General features: G+C 40.5%; 1 protein-coding gene across 1 annotated transcript; it reads right to left on the reverse strand.

Annotated features, from left to right (window-relative positions):
* Window positions 1-16,200: 16,200 nt before the first annotated feature.
* Window positions 16,201-19,876, reverse strand: LOC308410995 (transcription factor Sox-8). Its single transcript, XM_080904677.1, has 3 exons — window positions 19,211-19,876; window positions 18,581-18,816; window positions 16,201-18,487 (listed from the first exon to the last, which is right to left on the reverse strand). The coding sequence occupies exons 1-3, from the start codon at window positions 19,624-19,626 to the stop codon at window positions 17,739-17,741; spliced, it is 1,401 nt and encodes a 466-aa protein (XP_080760803.1). The 5' UTR covers window positions 19,627-19,876; the 3' UTR covers window positions 16,201-17,738.
* Between the last annotated feature and the right edge of the window lie 200 nt (window positions 19,877-20,076).

Below are 20,076 nucleotides of genomic sequence, written 5' to 3' on the forward strand. Positions count from 1 at the left end.
ACATCTTCTTCCTCACTGCTATCAGACTCTTGAACAGCCGACCTATTTTTAACAGTAGGAATAATTATTGCAGGTCATCTCACAAATGAACTAGCATATTAAGCTCATAGCTCTTTTGCACATAAATCTATTTAATACTTAATTTTTTTCTTTTTTGTCTCCATTTATTTATTCATGCTATTTGTATTTTATCTATTGTACATATTAACCGTCATCTGTGTGTGCACAGCAGAGAAAAAATTTCATTGTACAGAGAAATGCTTTTCTTGGTACACATGACAATAATATATAATGTATATCTTGGTCTCAGCCTCAAGAGCTTCCTATGATGCACTAGGTTTTTTCTCCACTCGCCTCTTTTCATGCTTTATGTGTTTTTGCACAACTTTCCATTTAATCATTAACTATTATGAATCTCAGTCTTCCTGGTTCTGTTGGAGGTTTCTTCCTGTTAAAAGGGAGTTTTTTCTTCCTACTGTCGTCACGTGCTTGCACCAAGGGGGTCGTCTGATTGTTGGCATTTTCTCTCTAGAATTTTAGGGTCTTTGCTATACAATATAAAGTGCCTTGAGCTGACTGTTGTTGTAAGCATAAAACTGAATCAAACTTAACTGAAATGAGTGTTAGCATATTTGTCACACATCTGTTGCACTGAAGCATGTTCAAATGGCATCTAATGGCTGGAACCAGTGGGAGCAATAACTATAAAACAACAGGAGGTCAGCGAAGCATCTTAACTAAACACTTATCAAACATTTGAAACTGATTTATTTTGTGATGACCAGACATAAAGAAAATATTCAATGGGTGATTAATTATGCCTTTGGCACACCTCATGTACATTTAGTTGAAGTCATAGAGCAACGTGATATTTTCTGTGTTTCACTGATGGGTTCTGCTTGAGCGTCAGTTGTCCGTCATTCACTGTGACTCATTTTGCTCCAGGCTAAAAAAAAGACAAGAGAAACCTGTTGAAGCATAATCCTAATGTCTTCTTGTGCTTGGAAAATCATTTTAAATTGATTAATTTCTCCCTAACCCCTGTCCAAAATCTGTAGCAAGGGAAAGGATAAAAGGTAGAGATTTTAGTTGACTTGTATGAAAGGATCGCCAAGCGGCGGCTTAAACATTATATCCACTTTATCGTCAAAGTGAACTATGCAGTGTTCTCAGTAAAGATTCTAAAGGACAAGATAAGAACAGCTGGAGTTATTGGACTCTAGCAAGTTTAATAAGTTAATTCATACCGGTGACATTACGCCCCCCCCCCCCCCCCTCTTTGGACACTGCCTGCTTTTTAACTCATCTTGAAAAGATGGATGGAATTGTGAATGTAGAAAAGTATCATCGCTTTACAGTAAGTGTCTGGAAAGTGTCTGATAGAGCAACAGCTCGATTTTTCAGGATAACAGTGATTCCAAACACTGGGCCATATCATACCGTTCACGGTAACACCGGTATAATGTTGGGCAACGATAAGAAAATGAAATATCGCGATAGAATATGGGTAAAACGCGCATGTGCAGTGCCTTTTATTTCATACGCACATGGCGGGAAAAGCATGGCGGAGAATGAGAAGGGCAAAAGCGGATTGTTGAATGAAACGGATGAACCAGAACTGGTTTGTAAAAATGCTGCAACTTCATTGGTGTGCAACTGATTTAGCTTTCGTCCGTCAGATACACAACAAATATTTTTGGTCATATCGCCCTGCTCTACTGCCGGGAAGTAAAAGCATACCTGGATTGAAAAACACAGACACTACCATGAACTGGCTTCCCTAAAGCCCAGACCTCAACATTAATGAAGCAGTGAGGGATCATCTCGATAGAGAATAGAACAAAATACAGCCAGCACTCAAAGACGCCCTTCAAGAAGCCTAAATAACAATTCCTTGAAACTCAAGTTGGTACCAGTCATTTTGTGTCAACAGCAGTTATTTTGTCTGTCATCTCTACAGTTTGATGATTTTTAATTTTATGTCCATCCCTTGGTCAACTTACCATGCTTTTCATGTGTATGCTCCTGTTTGTGTTTGGAAATTTCACATACTTCATACTGGCGCATGAGACACTTTGAGCCTCCTAAAATGATAGATCTGTTAGGATTAACTTAGTTTTAGAATCATCTTGAACATACTAAGGAGTTTTGTAAATAGTGGACAAAATCACTACATTCAATCTAAAGTATTCAGATTATTGTTTCTCTTCCATTAATCTTTCACAAGGACCAAAGAACTAAAAGATTTTGGGGTTTATGACTTGTATTGTGTGTATGCACATGTACATAAGAAATATAATAAAATGCAGCAGACACAAAAGTACTTACTTAGCAGTTCCAGTAAGGTTTGAAATGGAAACTGCACATTGATATGGGTTTTTAGAACAAAATATAATGATTCAGGCTTTTTTGTGTTATTTTAAAATGTGTATGTGTGTGTGTGTGTGTGTGTGTGTGCGTGCGTGCGTGCGTGCGTGCGTGCGTGCGTGCGTGCGTGCGTGCGTGCGTGTGTGTGCGTGCGTGTGTTACATCTTCAGTGGAACTTGTATCAACCACACTGCAGGAGGTGTGTTGATTAGCAGGTTTTTGCCATCTTGGATCCTCTTTAGATTCATTTGTAGGTCAGTCATGTTTGTGCCTGCTCCATTCAAGAACCCTCTTATAAAAGCAGAAACTGGCAAACTGGGGAATCTCAGTGTTGTCTAAGAGGCCACAGAGTGAAGCAAAGAAAGGCGAAATGGCATTATGAGGGCATGCAACGAGACACCCAGTCATCAATGAGAGCTGCCACAGTGAACTATGACACTTTTTCAGTGTGTTACTCCCTGTTCTGGTCACACCTCAAAGTTAAGGTCAGTCACACCTATTATAGACACTATTATGACTTGTGGCAGGAAAATGCACGGATAACTGCATCATGTTTCAGGGTTACTTAAGTTTTCAGCTTCACAGTAGCAAACATTAGATAAATTGGCCTAATCCCTGCTACGTGCTCTTTGTGTGTTCCTTAAACTTGATTTTTCAACCAGAGTCCCAAAAGTCTGAGGGTTTTGTGCCATGTCCTACCTGTTTCCTTGGACTGCACTCTTCTGTACAGAGCCCTCTGATGTGGTCTCTGGAATCTGTTGGAGCCACTCTCCCAGCTTGAGGTTTGCCATCCCTAACACTTCCATGACCACTGGGATCACTTTGGACTTTGCTTTCCACATCTGCTCCAGTTATTCCTTCACCCTCTGATACTTCTCTATTTTCTCATGCTCCTTTTTTGTAGTGTTGCTGTATCCTGAGAATGCCACATCTGTGTTCTTCTGCTCCTTTTCAGCCACTGCTATGTCTGGTTTGTTGACCACCAGCTTCTTCTCTGTCTGGAACTTGAAGTCCCACAGGACCTTAGCTCTGTTTAGTGAGGTCTTCCATCTGCAATTGGGCATTTCTAATCCATATGTGACACAGATGTTGCTGCTAACTATCCCAGCCACTTTGTTGTGCCTTCTCGGTGTATTGAAACTAAGACTCAAGGAAACCACACCGACAGAAGTGCACATGAAATGAGAGATGAGGGAGGATGCGACAAAGAACAGAAGCAAACTAAGGCTTTAAAAACACAAAAGATTAGAACAGATTAGAGCGGAGTGGATTCAGAGTGAACCGAATCTAACAAATTATACAGGGAAAGCAAAACTGAATATAATGCACACAGAATGAGGGACTATCAAAATAAATCAGGAAGTAACAGAAACACAGACTTGATACAAAGACAGAAAGGGAACCAAACACAGAGGTAAGACAGTCGTCATACAGTAGACACTAAGGATAAAACACAAACAAAATATTAGGACACACTGGACATAAAAGCCAACAAAATAATAAGGAAAATAAGTATTAGAAGCAAAGATATGCTCAAGCATTACAAAATAACATAATACTCAAAGGCTAAATGAAGAATTTGGTAATAAATCAGATCATAAATTCAAAGGACTTCATCATGAGTCCACAAGAACTAGGAACGCTGGGTCAAAAGGCCCAAGATCATGACACTAACATCCTTTCAGACTTCAATGATTTTGTCTTTCTGCCTTGTTCTCCACATGGGGCATTCTGCTTCAGTGCTTGATCTTGTACCCAAGAGTCTCTAGGATTATTGTGGCAGAGGCATATATGAGTTCACTGGTTTCTGTTATACTAGCATTGAGAATGGTGAGCAGAGCTGTGTTCATGTCTGCAAGCATCTCCTCTGATGGAACTGTCAGCTCAGTAGATGCATCTTTTATTCCAGGTGGTCATTTAGTTCAGTTAAACTGCTCTTTTTTTTCACCAGTGTCTGCTCATCATGTCCATACTGGTCGCTATTGTTCCCATTGTACTGTAGCATCTGGATCTGCAGCTTCAATAGGTTTCTTCTGCTAATGTGGTGCACTGAACTATAACACCTCCACATCCTCAGTTCAGTAGATACTTATTCCAGGTGGTTGGGCATTATCTAATTCAGTTGCACTGCTTTCTTTTATATATAACTTTTGTATTTTATATATAAAATAACAGTGTGTCTCCATGTCAACAAATGCTGTTGCTAAGCACACTGTGGTATAAGAGCACATTAATACCTTTTCTGTTCATCCCCCTGCTCTCTCTTCTTCTCTTCTCACTGAACTTGTCTGGCATCAAAAACTAAAAAACAACAACTACAACTAATTTTTGTATTTGTTAATAGTAGTATGAATTTTAATGCAATCTGCAACAGCTCAGAGGAGCCTGGACAGTGCAATGCATTTTAGAAATTGACATATATTTATATTCAGTTTTGGTTTATTTAACTGCACTTTCTTTTAGATTGCTACAGGAATGAGGCACTAGTCTGATCATTCACAGGGCTGATACACAGATACAAATAAGCACAAGTGAACACAAAGAAACATACCCGATGTGCCGTGTTGCTGGCTTTTCTTTAAATTTTGTTTAAACTCAAATTTTTAAGGCATATCATGACTAACAGCCAGTTGATTGTCTTAGGTGAAACAACATTACATTTCTGCATATGGTACATTTCCTCATATACATCAAACCCATGTTCTTCTAATGACCCTAAGACATACAGTCACTTCCAGTTATATTTCTATTCAACTCATTAGTCTTCTCTAATTGTGATCATCCTCTTTTCTGGTCTGGAACTCGATACTAAACTTGATCGAGACCCACCAAGCTCTCACACCTCCAAATCTTTTTCTTTATTTTATTCTGCCATCCTGTCCATTTAAACAAACAAGTGCAATGTGAGTGGCATCTGTGTGAACCAGACTGTTTTGTCTCAGCTCTTATTGGAAGCTTTGCCGTGTCTGGTTAGAGGGAAACACCTTTATTTCACCCATTTTAAAAATTAACTGACTTCAGACACATGAATTAAACAAAGCGCTAAATATCAAGACTTTTTCTGCATTCTCTAGAATCAAATAACAAAATAATAATAATAAACAATAAATAATAACAGCAATTTTTTTCTTTTATCTTTTTAAAATTCTCTACAGTAAAGCTCACCTGGTGACATTTGACCTTATATTCGGTGAATTATGGTTGTGATGGAATTCATACTAACATACTAATGCTTTATTTTTAATCCTGTCTAAAAGTATTCATCCCCTTTACCTGCATTAGTATTAGGGCATATGTTATTTACAGTTTATGTATTTTAGCATACCCAGAGTCTGTTGCAGAAGTTCTAGAAGTGTCTAGAGAATTCCTGGTGGGCTAAAAATTCAAGGGAGTTAGTAAAAGCACTTCCAATTGATAGTACAAGGACATCTGCCTCCAGTAAGAAGACAGAGGTAAGAGATGACCTCAGGTCATGTATTCTAGATTGTATTATCAAAACAGATTGGGGTAGGACTCAATAAGCATTTGCTTCCTCCTACTCCTTTTCCAACAGTAAAGGTTTTTGTTTTTTCCATATAAATAGTTTTTCTCTCACTGATTTCATGTTTATTTTGATTTTTTATATGCCTTAAAGCTTGATGCTTACATGTTTGAAATAAAGATTTGGTTGACTGATGGTGTTTCCAAGAATCTTCTGGGCTACAAACCCATATCCAAGCAATTCCAGGCCACTGAAGGTATAATCCAATGAATCACTGGATGTTCACTAACAAGGTAGGGGCCAAAATTCATGTGTTGAATTTTGTTAGGTGATTAACTACAAGAATTTAAAGGCTGTAACTGCAAATAAATGTGTTTCCACTGGTCAATAAGACAGTGTAAATAGATCTGAAGATTCGTTTTTTGTAAATATGTCAAATAAAATACAAAAGTTATTTAAAAAAACGAAACCTCATGTCATTCTTATATTTATAAGAATTCATTTGATTTGTCAAAAGAAAGAAAGAAAGAAAGAAAGAAAGAAAGAAAGAAAGAAAGAAAGAAAGAAAGAAAGAAAGAAAGAAAGAATAATTTGGGACATAATTGCAGGTAAGGGGCATTTGTAATGTGTGTTTTTGACCACTAAGTGGAGCAACAGATCCCAGAATCAAAATAATTGCTTTAAAGTGCTGCAGTGCCATCATGTGGTGACCTGCTTCCTTTCAACAATCTGTCTTGGTGCCAGTCATCTTTATGGAAATACATGTATCATTTACAGCATACAGCATGCTTATGTAAGTGATTACATTGTTGTGAGAGTTAAGCCAAATATTTGCATGAACTGAAGTTTTATTTTACATACGTAGGAGAGGGTCATGTTACTCAGCGGCGACTGGTTTCTGTGGTAACAGGAAGAACAGGTGGAACATAGACTCCTCTTTGGGGAGGAACCTTCTCCAAAGCAACTCATACCACCTGTGCGTCTTAAATTTTCAAGTGAAAAGTGATGATGACACGCAGAGTCCCCAGTTGCAGTTCTGTAAGTTGATCATTTCGTTGGCTTGATTCCACTTTCCCCCTTGTTAAAAAGAGTTCCGAGGTGGGTCAACAGTTTTAACTGTTACAAGAGACTCTGCATCTGCTTCCTTTTCTGGTTGGATTAAATGTGCTTATGATAATTCTGGGATTGTAGGATGGTGGATAAACTTAGCATGCTTTAGAATGAAGCAGAATGAATATTTGCACAATTTAATTATTTCAGGTAGGACGTGCAGTCAAATAGCAGCAGCTATGAGGGGGATCTGTGGGAGATTATCTTGGCCCTCGTGCTACAAGTAAATAGGTTGAGCCTCAGCTGTTGTTATGAACTAAAGACCTGGGTGACTGGACAGCTGCAAGGGCCAAGAAAGCAAAAGTTCTTACTGCACAGAGCAGTTGTCCTCTGTTGGGCTGCTGAACGTTATGATAGCACACAAAGAAAGTGAGAGGAGAAAGCTTTTGACCCCCTGTGATCACAGTCACATATAGATCTGCACACATCAATAGGAAATAGACAACAAAAGAATAAAAACAGCGTTTGGGATCAAAATAAAGCATGTCTCCTAATAATAAAAACGGTTATATAGCGCATTAAATCTTGCACAAATGCCACTTTGCTGAAATAAGATTTGTAATAGTAAGCTAAACATATTAACTTTGGAGATTTGATTAAACCAGCATGTGATATGCATGCATCTTCCCTTCCTGTCAGACGCAGTTTGATGATATTATACGACTGCGGTTTATTTTTTTTACTGAGATGGACCGTAGAACACAAATTACGGGGAAATCCCCTCAATGTTCCAGCCAGGATGCGGCTTGTTTGCTGTCAGGTGCCCTGGAGCGATTTCAGAGCAAAACTGGGAACAGGGAGGGGAGATGGGTAGAGCAATAGAAAGTTTGGCATGAAAAGCCAGTGATACCTTAGTGATGATGATGCCAGTGCACCTTGTGATGAAAGATCATGAGGGATATTTGGAAAGTCCCTGCAGGGCAAAAAGTTTACACAGCAAAGACTATCTATCTTTACCTTGGGGGGGAAATAAGCATCACATTTTAATCATCTTTTGCTTATCTTCACTTTGTTTTTGCTTTTTTTGTTGTTGATTTTTTATGTTTTGATGGGACTGTTCCCTGGGCAGAGAGGGTGACTGAGCTTCAGGCAGAGGGAGTCTAGAATTATGGGCATCTGAAAGCTTTTCTGGACTGGGTTCAAGAAGTGCTGACGAAGCAAGACTAAACATCGCAAACCACAGTTGAAAGATCTGCACATGTGCTCGCACCCCCTTCTCCACTCCTGCCACCCCAGGATTAGCCCTGGAAGAGCAGCTACATTTACATGTGTGCAAACACACTCACTTGCTCACTCATGCGCATGCGTATGCGCCCTATAATTGGAAAGAAAGAAGCAAAGCTTAGGGAGAGGGGTGTCAAGTGTGATGGGAAAATGAAAGAAAATGCAGATTCTTTACTGACCACAACTACTGCTGCAGCATAAATAAAGTAAGCAAAACCCATTTGCAGTGGGATCAAGTATGTGGGCCCAAGAACAAAGTGTACATTAGTCTTTATTTTGATAAGTAACAAAACCGTGAAGCGCAATATTTTTATTGAAAAAGATTGCTGTGGTGAGATTAAAATCTTAAATGGGTTTATGAATCAGAATCAGAATACTTTATTGATCCCTGGGGGAAATTATTTGAAGGTACTTAACCAAGAAAGAAAGAAAGAAAGAAAGAAAACAATGACTTTACTTCTTGGCGCTAGTTTAGAGAAATTTTAATAAGCAGATGCATTTATTTACACTCTACCTAGACTTTAATTGCCCAAAAGGATCAGCCTGCCTGGCATATTTACCTACAGCTGTTCTCAATGCTGGCTGTTATCAAGCACAGCTACATTATCATTATTATTATTATTTCTTTTTTTTTTTTATATATATTTTCCGATTTCTTATGCTTTCCAAACAATACAGATAATCTGAGAGCCTATATTATTCTTTAAAAAAAAAAAACATTATTACATTAAATTTTCTGCTTACTCGAGTGATTTCATCCATTATTGCGAGGATTTCTAACCTCCAGTAACCTTCCCTGCAGCAATGAGAGCACCTCTTCTCAGGGATATCACACAGCAAAACAGGGAAAGGTCTGTTTTAACAAAAACTGACCCTCCCAAACTACAGATCATTTTTCACAGTTGATCAAATAATCCCTGCACATCATCCTACCCCACTTCCAGCACTCCCAGACTGTGAAGTGCTCGCTACCTGTGTGTTTCCTTGAAGCAGGGAAATGCTTGAGTCTTAACTTACATGAAGGGTGATGATAATAATATATGCTAGCTCAGTATAAAGAGACTTGAGTCAAATTAGCAGGAGGATAATCAATATCTGTCCAAAATTACAGCACAGTTGCTTTCTAACCAAACCAAAAGACTGAAAACAGTGGACACATGAGCTAATGTCATACTGTATGGCTGAAATATAGTTTTAGCGACACACACCATACATGTTTCCATTAGAATGTTTTAGTCTTCCAGCTCATTCCACCTTCCAAAAACCATAAAACATTTAGGCAGCAAGTGGGGCAATGTACCACCGAGTCCCCAGTCTATATAAGGGGTCAAAGTTCAAGCTCATTAGCTGCTACAGTTAATAGTCCCTCCTGCTGGCTAAAAGCACCCTCCTCGGCTCAGTCTTCTTTTTTTGTCTTTCTCATGTGTTTGTCTCAGGCTACTAAAATTTGACACAGGCATTGCTTCGTAGCCATGTGACATCATGGCTCTGTCATTAAGACAAATGGCAAGTTTCATTTCTTTTCTCTCTCCTAATGAAGAGTGATGTAGCTCAGTGGGTTGTAACATGTGACCACGAGTGGGGTGTAGGATGACAATGGAGTGTTGTGGAGAAAACCAAGACCTTTCCCTTTAACTTTTGGCTGGAGAACTGAGAAGATACTGATGAAGGAGACTTTTATCTTTGGTCATGGGGGAATTTTAGCCCGCAGCTTCATCAGAAGTGAAATTTAAATCATTTTATTGAATCTTTTGGTGTGTCTTTTTTATAAACACACAACAAATGCCACTTAATGGCTGTTCAACCAGGCAGACATTTGATCCTTTTTGAAAACCAGCTGGCCTATTATACAGGCTGCTGCTTCTGACTCTGGATTTACCAACTGAATGCTAACCTTGTGCTTATTCCCAGCATTCCTGTAAAGTCAACAAGGCGCCGTCAAACGTCATTGTTGTTTCTCTATGAAGTATCGTGATTGTAATAGTCGCTGAGCTCTGACTGTTGTCGTTGCTGAGTTTCAACGTGGGAGAAAAAGAAGACCAAAGCAAACATTCAGGAATACAGGAGTAAAGAACGGAGGGCTGGAAACCACAGAGTGTAGTCTCATCCCTGTCCTGTGTTACTGGCTGTTTGTGGTCAAGGTTTGCCTTTCCAGATCCAAATTCCACCTTTAAACATTTACATACAGTGAGTCATTTCTTCCTCCTTGTACGACTAACGCTGAAAAGCACCAAGTTTGGAGTGTCACACTGGTGATGAGCTAGCAAGATCGTAAAGCGTGTGTGTCTTCTGCCCTATAACATCTCTTCCTCAAACAGCAAACAGGCTGATCTCATTTTCATTCATGCAAATCACCCTCTGCCTCTGCTGCTCCAAATATAACGCATTTGCATTGAGCAGCATTTGGCTGCTGCAGTTAAATCAGACTGCTGGTCTCCAGCACAGGAGCGTCATCAGATGTGACGCGGTTAGAGCACCTTAAAGTCACAGTTCAGGGTCTTTGCATCCCTTTTTGTCTGTGAGAGCAAGCATCGGTCAGGGACCCAGTGTCGGGTTGGAGGCGCCAGAGCATTGCGCAGCGGGTGACCTCTGCAACCACGGAGGTTTGCTGCTTTCACCATAGCTCAACCATAATGAACTCTGCAAACCACTAAAAGGTTAAGGCACTCGCTCACGATACATGCTCAGAGTTCCTCCAGCCTTGCTGAGGCTACAGTAGGAAAAGGGGTATCAAACCACAGAAAGTATTGCTTTAAGCTGTAGCTGTGTTTGTTGCAGTACCGTTGTGTTTGTGTGTTGACCAAATGCAGATGATCAAGTTCTCCGGTTTGGTGTCAACCAAACCTAAACTTTGATAATTTTCTGTTGCATAACAGGAAACCCCATAGTGGGGAGGTAAGAAGGTTCATGATTCATATTAGAGAGGATCTTTTTGATGCTACCCACTCTTGCAAGTAGATAATAATCTCAATAATTTATATCAGGTTTTATGCTTATTCTTTGCAGGTGTGTGAATGGAAAAAAACAAAATAGCAAACAGAGAAAAGGAAAGGTTGAATGAATCCTGGAAGGTTTTGTCGTTGAATGCATGTCTCACTATGCATTCAACGTGAGAAACCTGTTTGGAGACGGTTGCTGTTAATACAGTGTGTAGTTCACTTGGAAGCCGAGGTAGGGAGTGCTGTTCACTGTGTGAGGACTGCGATAAGGTGAGAGAGAGCGGTGTACATACCCTTTTCAGCCACTCGCTTTTTAGCTCCTCACACAACACACCTCTGGCCTCATATTGTTTTATTCTTTGACAATAGATTCAGTTACATAATGAACCCCATCCATATCAAAGGCTGAACCAAGGGTAGACTGGCGTGGCTCCAAGCCCACTCAGAACAGGCCCAAACCACATGGGAGAACAAACTCTTCCCTATTTTTTCCTCTCCCTCCCCGCCTACCCTGCTCTTTGTCATACCACAAGCGCTATCAAGTGTGAGAGGACAGACATGTGTTGCTGATCATATGCATAATATATAAATATTGCAATGGTCACCTAATATGTTGCGGTGTACTTTCCATTTCACTATAGGCCCATAAACCAGAAAAACTGTGGCAACCAAGACATGATTTTAAAATGCATTCCTCATGGCACTGCAGTACAGCCATGTGAAAGCTGCAGGCTTATGGGGAATATTAGTGCTAGCTGGGTAAATGGGTTTTGATGGGCTCTGCTGGTTGTGTGTGAATCGCCATGTTTTGCTGGGCGTCAAGATTTGGTGCTCCCACAGAGAGCACTCACACACAGCTCTGCCAACACTAAGCAACATTTAAAACTCTGGTCCTGCTGTCCCTGCTGCACCTTCTGCCAAGCAGCTCTGCAAATAACAAGAGAAATTTTTTTTTTCCTTCTTCTTTCTACCTGAGAGTTTCCGTCCTTCTGTCCGCTTCCTCTGAATTCTTTTCCCCCTCTCTCTTTTCGTAGACCGCCGACTTCTTCTTTCCTTTTCACTCTCTCCTCTTGTTTTGTCTCTACCTCAACCACCTCTCCAAATCAATAGCATTAAAATTTTATGGCAAATGTTCCTCCCACACCCGACATTCCGGGGTCTTGCTGGTGGCTCAGTCTCTCTCCCTCTCTCCCTCTCCTCCGTGTCACTGGTAACAGAAGAGTGTAACTTGTGTGGGTGTTGGGGGCTGTGGGACTGGGCAACAATGCAAATTGGGAGGGGGGGGAGGCGGGGGATAATTCATCATCCTTAATTATATCAGCCAGAAAATAAATTCCCTAGTTGGCATGATAATTTTGTATTAACCATTGATTACAATTAAGTTCCTGCGTATGTCACTTTAAATGACAGAAAGCTCTAAATAATGTTTATAATAACATTTTTATGGTAGCTTATATAAAAGGGCCATAATACAATAAATCAATACATCTACAAAATAATCTACATGCAGAAGCAGAAGATTTGCCATAAGTTAAACTTTAATTTTGCATATTTTAGAAATGTTTTGTCAACCATTAAAAGTTGTTTCATTGAGACAGTAAACTCACTCACAGCATGGGACTCAGGATGCAGGAAGGGAAAAAGGGTTAGATGAGATAACTTCAAGTAAAGATGGAGAAAGTACATGATGATGGAATGATTCCATAGTTCAACAAAAGCAGAAAGCTGTGACAATGAAAACACAGCCTCAGTTACTAATCAACAAGTCTTAAAGCTGTGGAAACAAGATGAGCAGCTATGCTGCCACCCCATTCACAATTGCGATGTGCCAAGAAAAGTGAAAAGGAGAGAACAAATGAAAAAAGAAAGTGAAAGACTGTGGACAACTGTTCAGGGAACAGAACATGACCAGATGTCAAACTGTTGCTGTATTTTTTCACATTTCTTTATTTCTTAAAAAAAGGAGAATGTTCCACCTGTGGTAAAAGATATCACTAAGAGAATTTCAGAGGGCTGATAAAGCCCAATTTTAATAATATCTTTTTCATTATTTTGAATAATATCTAACCTTTTTTATCCTTTTATCAGAATTAGAATTTGTTGTTTTTTCCAAATGTGAAATTCATAACAGGAGAAAGTTTTATTAATCAGAAAAGTAGTAAAAGTAACCTGACATTCTCTGACTCTCCTGGTGCAGTAATCCCTCCCATCTGGCGCTCCAGGCAGGTTGAAACAGACACAGAATTATTTGCAAATACTTTTAGACCCAGGTCTGATTATCTTTTCAGTAAACAACCGTAATCAGACACTCCATTGAGACATTTTTACTTCAGAATGGTTTTTTTTCTTTTAATGCCCGACTAAAGAATAGATTAAAAAATTTGCGATTAAAAAGTTTTCAAAGAGCTTAATTTACTGATCCTTCCTAATTTACCAAGAAACATTCCAGTACCTAAACTGCAACTTCATAAACATTTAAAAAAATGTTTTTGAATTTCAAACTTCTGTTCTTTTTTTTCTGTACTTATTCTGTTCTCGGTTGAGTAGTTGCAGCATCAAAAAAAGAAAGGTTGAAGTAAGCACTGTACCTTCTTCAATTCCTTTCTGCGCTGGCACATCTGTGAGGAATTGGGGAAGTTAATGTTGGTTCTGTCTGCCACTCTGTTTTACTTGGCCTGGCGATCCCAACAAACACAGGACACACCAATAATAAAATAGATTCCTCTATTTAGTGAGAGAAACAGGGAGACAAGACCGAATAAGCCACGGGGAATCGTTTACTTGGGTGGAGCTGCTAAAGTTTAGTTGAAATTGTTTGTTTTGGAAGCAGCGTGAGTTACTGAAGTAAACAAGAGAGCCCGAGAGCTTTTCTTTAAAAACATGTCATATGCCATCTTGACTTAAACTGGTATATGCAAATACGCAGCTGATGTAAAATTCACAGTAAAATAAACTCAAGCAGCGTGGCTCTGTCCTCAAGTCTTAGAGATAATACCTGATTTTATGACAATGATAAATAAATTGTTGTGAAAGCAAAATGTAATAAAGGGGTTAAAAATACATAACTTAATCTGCCCTATAACTCAATTCATTTTTATCATTTTGTGTAGGAAGTATATTTGCTTAGTGTGCAAGGCAAGAGAAAATGCCATCAGTGATGAGGTATGAGATAAATGCATGATTAAGATTTGGAGAACTTAAAAGAAACTCAGTACATCAATTGGAATGAGGCTAGGCAGATTGGGCGGCGGGCAATAACCGTGCTTTATGTCCACTCCATTTCCCTTGCAAATCAGCCTCACATTCTTAGGGTTTTCACAGTTCCCAGCTCCCCTTTTTCCCTCCCCCAAAACATGCCCTGAGTCAGCCAGGCTCATTAGGCAGGATGAGACTATTACCAGGCGAGTTATCCCAGTCTGAACAATGGGGATGCGGTCAGGTGGTAGAAGCACCAGTTTCACTCGTTTCATCTTGCTTTCCCCTCATGTCCCCTGGGTCCGAGACCACGACTTCGACTTTGGCAAATAACGCTCTTCCTCCATCAACAATTAAGTTGACAGCTGGAATGCAGCACAGACTCAACACTGCAAAATGAATGTGCATTATATTTTATTTTCATTTCCAGTTCCTGCATGAATGCGCATGTGGACTGACAGGGTTTGTGTCAGTGTGCGCACGAGGATATCTGCATGCTGTTGAGCTATTTTTGTGCATTAAGTAGGTTGGACACATACCTATGAACTGCTTTTACTGAAAGCTCTGATTGCGACACAAAACTGTTCCACGCGATTTCCTTTTTTGGTTTGTTTATTAATTCGGTATATTGTGCTAATATAGCTCGCAGTAAAGTTCCCCGCTGCACTTCACTTTTTCAGTTATTTACAGTAGGGCTTTTCAAGAGGCCCAATCAGAAACTGTGGACAAGTTCCAGGGAAACAGGACCCAAGCACCCTGAAGAGCCTTTTTGCCTCACTTTTATTCACTCCTGTTCTTTCTCAAGAGTTCCTCCTGAAAGTATTTGGCAAACACTTGTGAAAAAAAAAAAGAGTTTCAGGGAAGAAAAACAACAAGTCGTTCTTGAGCCACCCACACCCCATCTGCTGTGGTATTATCTTCTTTTATTATCTACAGATTATGTGCGCTGATATTATTTCTGCAGTTTGGTCTGCTGGTCATTGTGGTTGTTGTTCTTGTTGTTTTTTGTTTGTGGAGCACTGTGATATGAGACAGCGACGGGGAGAGGAGGGGTCCTCCACCATGTGCATCTAATCGTCCATTCAGGACCCTCTTAATGGCTTGTCAGTTCCCCTTGCCCTTCCATTTTCTGTCCAATTAATTCCTTTCTAGCTGTCCGGATAAAGGGACACAATGGGGCCCCTCCACAGCATAATGAATCATTAAAATTCAGCAGCGCGGCCCTGGCACTTGGCTTCTCCCTGGGCTGGTTAGGGACGGCTGCTTGGCATGCATGCCAGGGCCAACTTAAGCATTCTACCCACTGGACCAGCGTAGATAGGATCTCTCACCATTTCTCTCATTTATGGTTTAATGGGAAAAAATCATAAATATATATTTGTGAAGATAGCTAGTCTGATATATATGACTACAGGCACATATGAAATGCTGGAAAAGGTTCTGTCCAAAGGTTCTGAAAGTGGCAGCAGTAATTATAATAAGATGCTTTTTATGGTTTTTGTTTTTACATATAACATTACACGCTACGTTTAAATTTCAGAATAAAGGCTCATGAGTTCTTAAAGCAAAATATTATTTTTGTTATTTATGTAAACACAATTCAGCGCATGATCGGAGCACAATCCAATTAGATTTACTGTGAAGGGATCACAGGGAAAATAATGACTTTATAAAAGTCTCACTGCAGCTATAGCAAACAGTACAGATGTTAGAGAAGGAGTCTAACAGCTGGTGTTCGGCGAAAAGGCAAACCCAACAACACGGCGTGCTTCTGTTCAGTTAATTCTTTTTTTTTTTTCAGTTTTTTTGTTGTTGTTAAGAACAAAAACATCGGAAACCATATGTGAATCCAAAAAGGAAGGACGAATACAAGTATCAACAAAAAGTTTTTTATTAAAAAAAAAAAGTCAGCGCATGAGTTAGCTGTGCATGTGCGAGTGAAACTCTAGTTAATAGAACAACAATTCTTTTCACAGCCTCTCTCAAAAACTGATACACCATAAAGATACAAAACACAGTTCTGCGGACAAAAGCATGATTCTCTGTACGTTTCACATACAGCATGTCACACAACATTACAAACCAAGGCTGTAAGGAATGATATCAAATTAAGGACATAGCCAGAAGCAAGGTAACTGTTGGAGTCTCTGGTGTTGATTACCGATTGTGTGCTGCCCGGAGTTTGTTAATAATTCCTTGTCATATAAAAATACTGACAATAAGCATTAGAAGGCACAAAAATGTTTTATGCGACTGCAGCAGTGAGTTGGCACTTAATGGTTGATGATAAACTGGCAAATACTCGCATACTTAATTTCACTTTTAAACCCTAAATTCTCTTATTTGAGAAAAAGTTAAAAGATGAATTTCGGTTTAAAAAAAACAAACGAACAAAAAAACGTATAGTTTGTGTCACGGGTTATATATGCAACTTTTTCCCAAGGAAATGACTCGCGCATGCATGTGCATGTTTGACACCACATTATCTCCCTGACACACCAACGCGGATGCATGTACGTAGACGAAGTCTTGTGTTGTCCATCGACATATACACGAGATCCAGCTGACATGTCACTCAGAGTGTGCGGTGTTATTTTACCCCATTTCCTTTAACCCTAGATCATGACTAATCGCAATTTGCCAAGCATAGATTTCAGACACCTGTTCTGTCCTGTGCGAGTCTGTTGGTCCCATCTGTTTGTGTGCAACTTGGAATGGAGATGTTTCTGGAAAAATTGGTCTTTAACTGAATAATATCAAACACGGCACTTGTACCACCTTATTTACCTAGTTTTCATTGAAAGCCAAACAGTACTCTAAATAACCAAACCCACATTATATGTGTTCATCTACTTAAGAACAAAACCAAATAATGCATGAACATAAATAGATATAAGACTTTTATGCCAAAATGACACTAGATTCATAGGAGCCAGTTATTTAAGACTGATCCACTGATGCAAACAGTGTGCGGCGACATGGCTCTGGCCGTTAAGTGTTACTGAAACTGCACATTATAGGTCATGTGTACATTGACAGAGTTTGGCCAAACCATTTCAGTCCTGCACGATTCAGCGTCAGGCCTTTTCTTTACCTCAAGTGTGCACACACATGCAATCTTTAACTGGAAAGAAGGGTGTACAGGATGTAGGCGTAGGCGATATGTCCTCATGGAGGAGTCTGGCTCACCAACAACACAATTTCTCTTTGTGTAAAAAGTCTGTACAAGTGTGTTTTCGTCGCAACAATAGAACTCTGTATAAAATCAGCAGGCACTTTTTTCTCTTGTCTGTCTCAGGTTCAAATGGTCACATTTAGCCTACTAGCCCCTACGCACACTACTTCGTCTCCTCCTTACTTCCTTCGTTAGTAGCGCATCGATCTGAATGAGTCTCCAGTGCGAACGGGCTGTTTCTGTACTCTTAAGGTCGAGACAGTGTGGTGTAGACCGGCTGGTCCCAGCTGGATGCGTTGGGGCTGTGAGGAGGAGCCATGGACAGACTGTTGAGGATTGGGCTGCTATAGGGCCGCCTGGATGAATGGAAGTAGGGATACTGATAAAGGCTAGAGGGATAGCTAGAGTAAGGGTTGTAATAGTTGGAGCTCTGAAGGTCAGTATAGTCACACTGGGAGCTGGAGAAAGAGGAAGCGGCCGAGGCAGCTGATGTGGCTGATGTGACACAAGCCTGGCTACTGTACGAGCCGTAATCAGAGTGTGAGGGCGAGCCGTGAGAGTGCTCGTTGTAGTGGCTGGGGCTCAGTTGCTCTGTTTTAATATGGAGACGGTGCTGGCCCACCTCACCGGTGGAGGGAGAGGAGGAGGACATGGAGCTCTTTCGGCTCCACGTTGACCCGTTGCTGCTTGTATGGCTGTATGAGGAAGTGTAAGCGCTGCCAGGCAGTGGAGCCTGGCTGTGGCTGTGGCTGTGGTCTGAGGAGCCTGAGGCGTGGCCATTGAGCGGGAGGTACTGGTCAAACTCGTGAACGTCAAAGGTCTCCATATTGCTGATGACATCAGTGCTGAGCTCAGAGATGTCTACATTGCTGAAGTCAATGTTTTGCCTGCTGCTGTCAACAAGTCGACGGCCTTCATGTTTCAAATCCTGCTTCACCCCATGGTGGAGGTCTGTTTTAGGAGTAGTGGGTGGTGTAGGTGGACCATGGGGCTGCCCTGAAAAAAAAGATGTAAATCAGAAATGAAGGTTTGCCACTTCAAACACAAAATTATCTCAAGAATTAAACAAATTAGCCGCAAAGTACATACCTGCATGGTCAGGATGGTGGTGTCCGTCACTCATTCCTCCCAGTCCTCCCATCCCTGGTTCAGCTTTGTACATGTGATGAGCCAGTTCTGCTCCAGAATCTGAGTCGCTCTGGCCTGGTTTCACATTCTTCCGTCTTCGAGGCTGGTACTTGTAGTCTGGATGATCTTTCTTGTGCTGAACTCGAAGCCTCTCTGCTTCATCTACGAATGGCCTCTTTTCACTCTCTGAAAGCAAGCTAAGGTAGAAAAATAAATAAATAAAATCGAGAAAATTATTGAGCTGAAGTAAACAAAGACACAGTTGTTAAATTTAAAGTTACTTTAGCGCTTTTGTTTCCTAGAAAAACGTCGAGAAAAACACGCACTAAAAGATGTTTTCTGTCTTGGTTTGTTCAAAAAATCTATTTATTTCCAAATCATTTCACCAAACACAACAAAAAAAAAAAGCGTTACAATATTAGAATCATGTCCGTGTTCAAAACTCCAGCCACAGCGTCTCGATGACCTGAGTGTCCTTTTGTTTTTTTTATGTTACTTTACACTTACATAAAATATTCTTGAATTTCTCTACACCCCAATCTACATACATAAATATATATAATTTTATTTGAAATATACATTTTTTCTTACCGCCAAAGTTTCCCCAGGGTCTTGCTCAGTTCTGCGTTGTGCAGGTGTGGATACTGATCCGCGAGCTTTCTGCGGGCCGCTTGCGCCCAGACCATGAACGCATTCATGGGTCTCTTGACGTGAGGTTTACTCTTCAGGGATCCGTTCCCTCTCACGGGCATTGGTACCAAGGACCAGTCGTACCCCTTTAGGACCTGAGAGACGGCATCTCGTATACACGCAGGGAACCTTTCATCATCTTCGGAGTCCAGTTTCTTGCCCAAACCGGCGAGCAGGGATCCTTGACCATCGGAGCCTGTCGGCGAGGACGGAGCATCGGAGTCGGACTCGTCCTGGGACATGGAACTGTTTGTACCCGATGGACTGCATGGCTGGTCACCGACACACTTGTCATGCTCCTCCGTCATTTTTAACATTATTTGTTCAGTCCTTTGGAAATGAAAATTCAGATGTTGCCACTGAAGTTCAAGCCTTCACCAAATTGGCCAGTGCGCTTTTGCGCGCGTTGCGCCAAAGTAAATTCCTTTAACAGTTTCAGTCAGTGCGAGCCTGTTGTTTTTCCCCCGCTTTCCTGTTTGTTTGCCTTGTTGTCCCGGGCTGTCGTGGAGGGGGGTGCTGTCGTGAAACTTGTGGTTCTCACTGTGAACTGAAGTGCTGCATGTTAGAGCAACTTGAGTTGGAGTTTTAAAAGCGTCACTCCACCTTCGGACTCTGGTTGGCTGGAACAAATCGCTACTTTCTCCTCATTGGTTCAGGATCTATGTGGGCTTCATTATGATAATGACTTTTTAATCGGTGGCACAATTCTGTTTTTGTTAATTTATTCACGAGGTGTGACAAGCAGATATTTCACAAATTGCGCATTT

Source organism: Rhamphochromis sp. 'chilingali' (assembly GCF_963969265.1).
Source record: "Rhamphochromis sp. 'chilingali' genome assembly, chromosome: 15".
Taxonomy (NCBI): domain Eukaryota; kingdom Metazoa; phylum Chordata; class Actinopteri; order Cichliformes; family Cichlidae; genus Rhamphochromis; species Rhamphochromis sp. 'chilingali'.

Excerpts from the sequence above, each read along its gene's own strand:
- LOC308410995 (XM_080904677.1), bottom strand. The coding sequence starts at position 19,626 with ATGTTAAAAATGACGGAGGAGCATGACAAGTGTGTCGGTGACCAGCCA. Across the intron at positions 18,817-19,210 it reads ACCCTGGGGAAACTTTGGCG|CTTGCTTTCAGAGAGTGAAA; the intron begins GTAAGAAAAAAT and ends TTTCTACCTTAG. Across the intron at positions 18,488-18,580 it reads CCACCATCCTGACCATGCAG|GGCAGCCCCATGGTCCACCT; the intron begins GTATGTACTTTG and ends CTTTTTTTTCAG.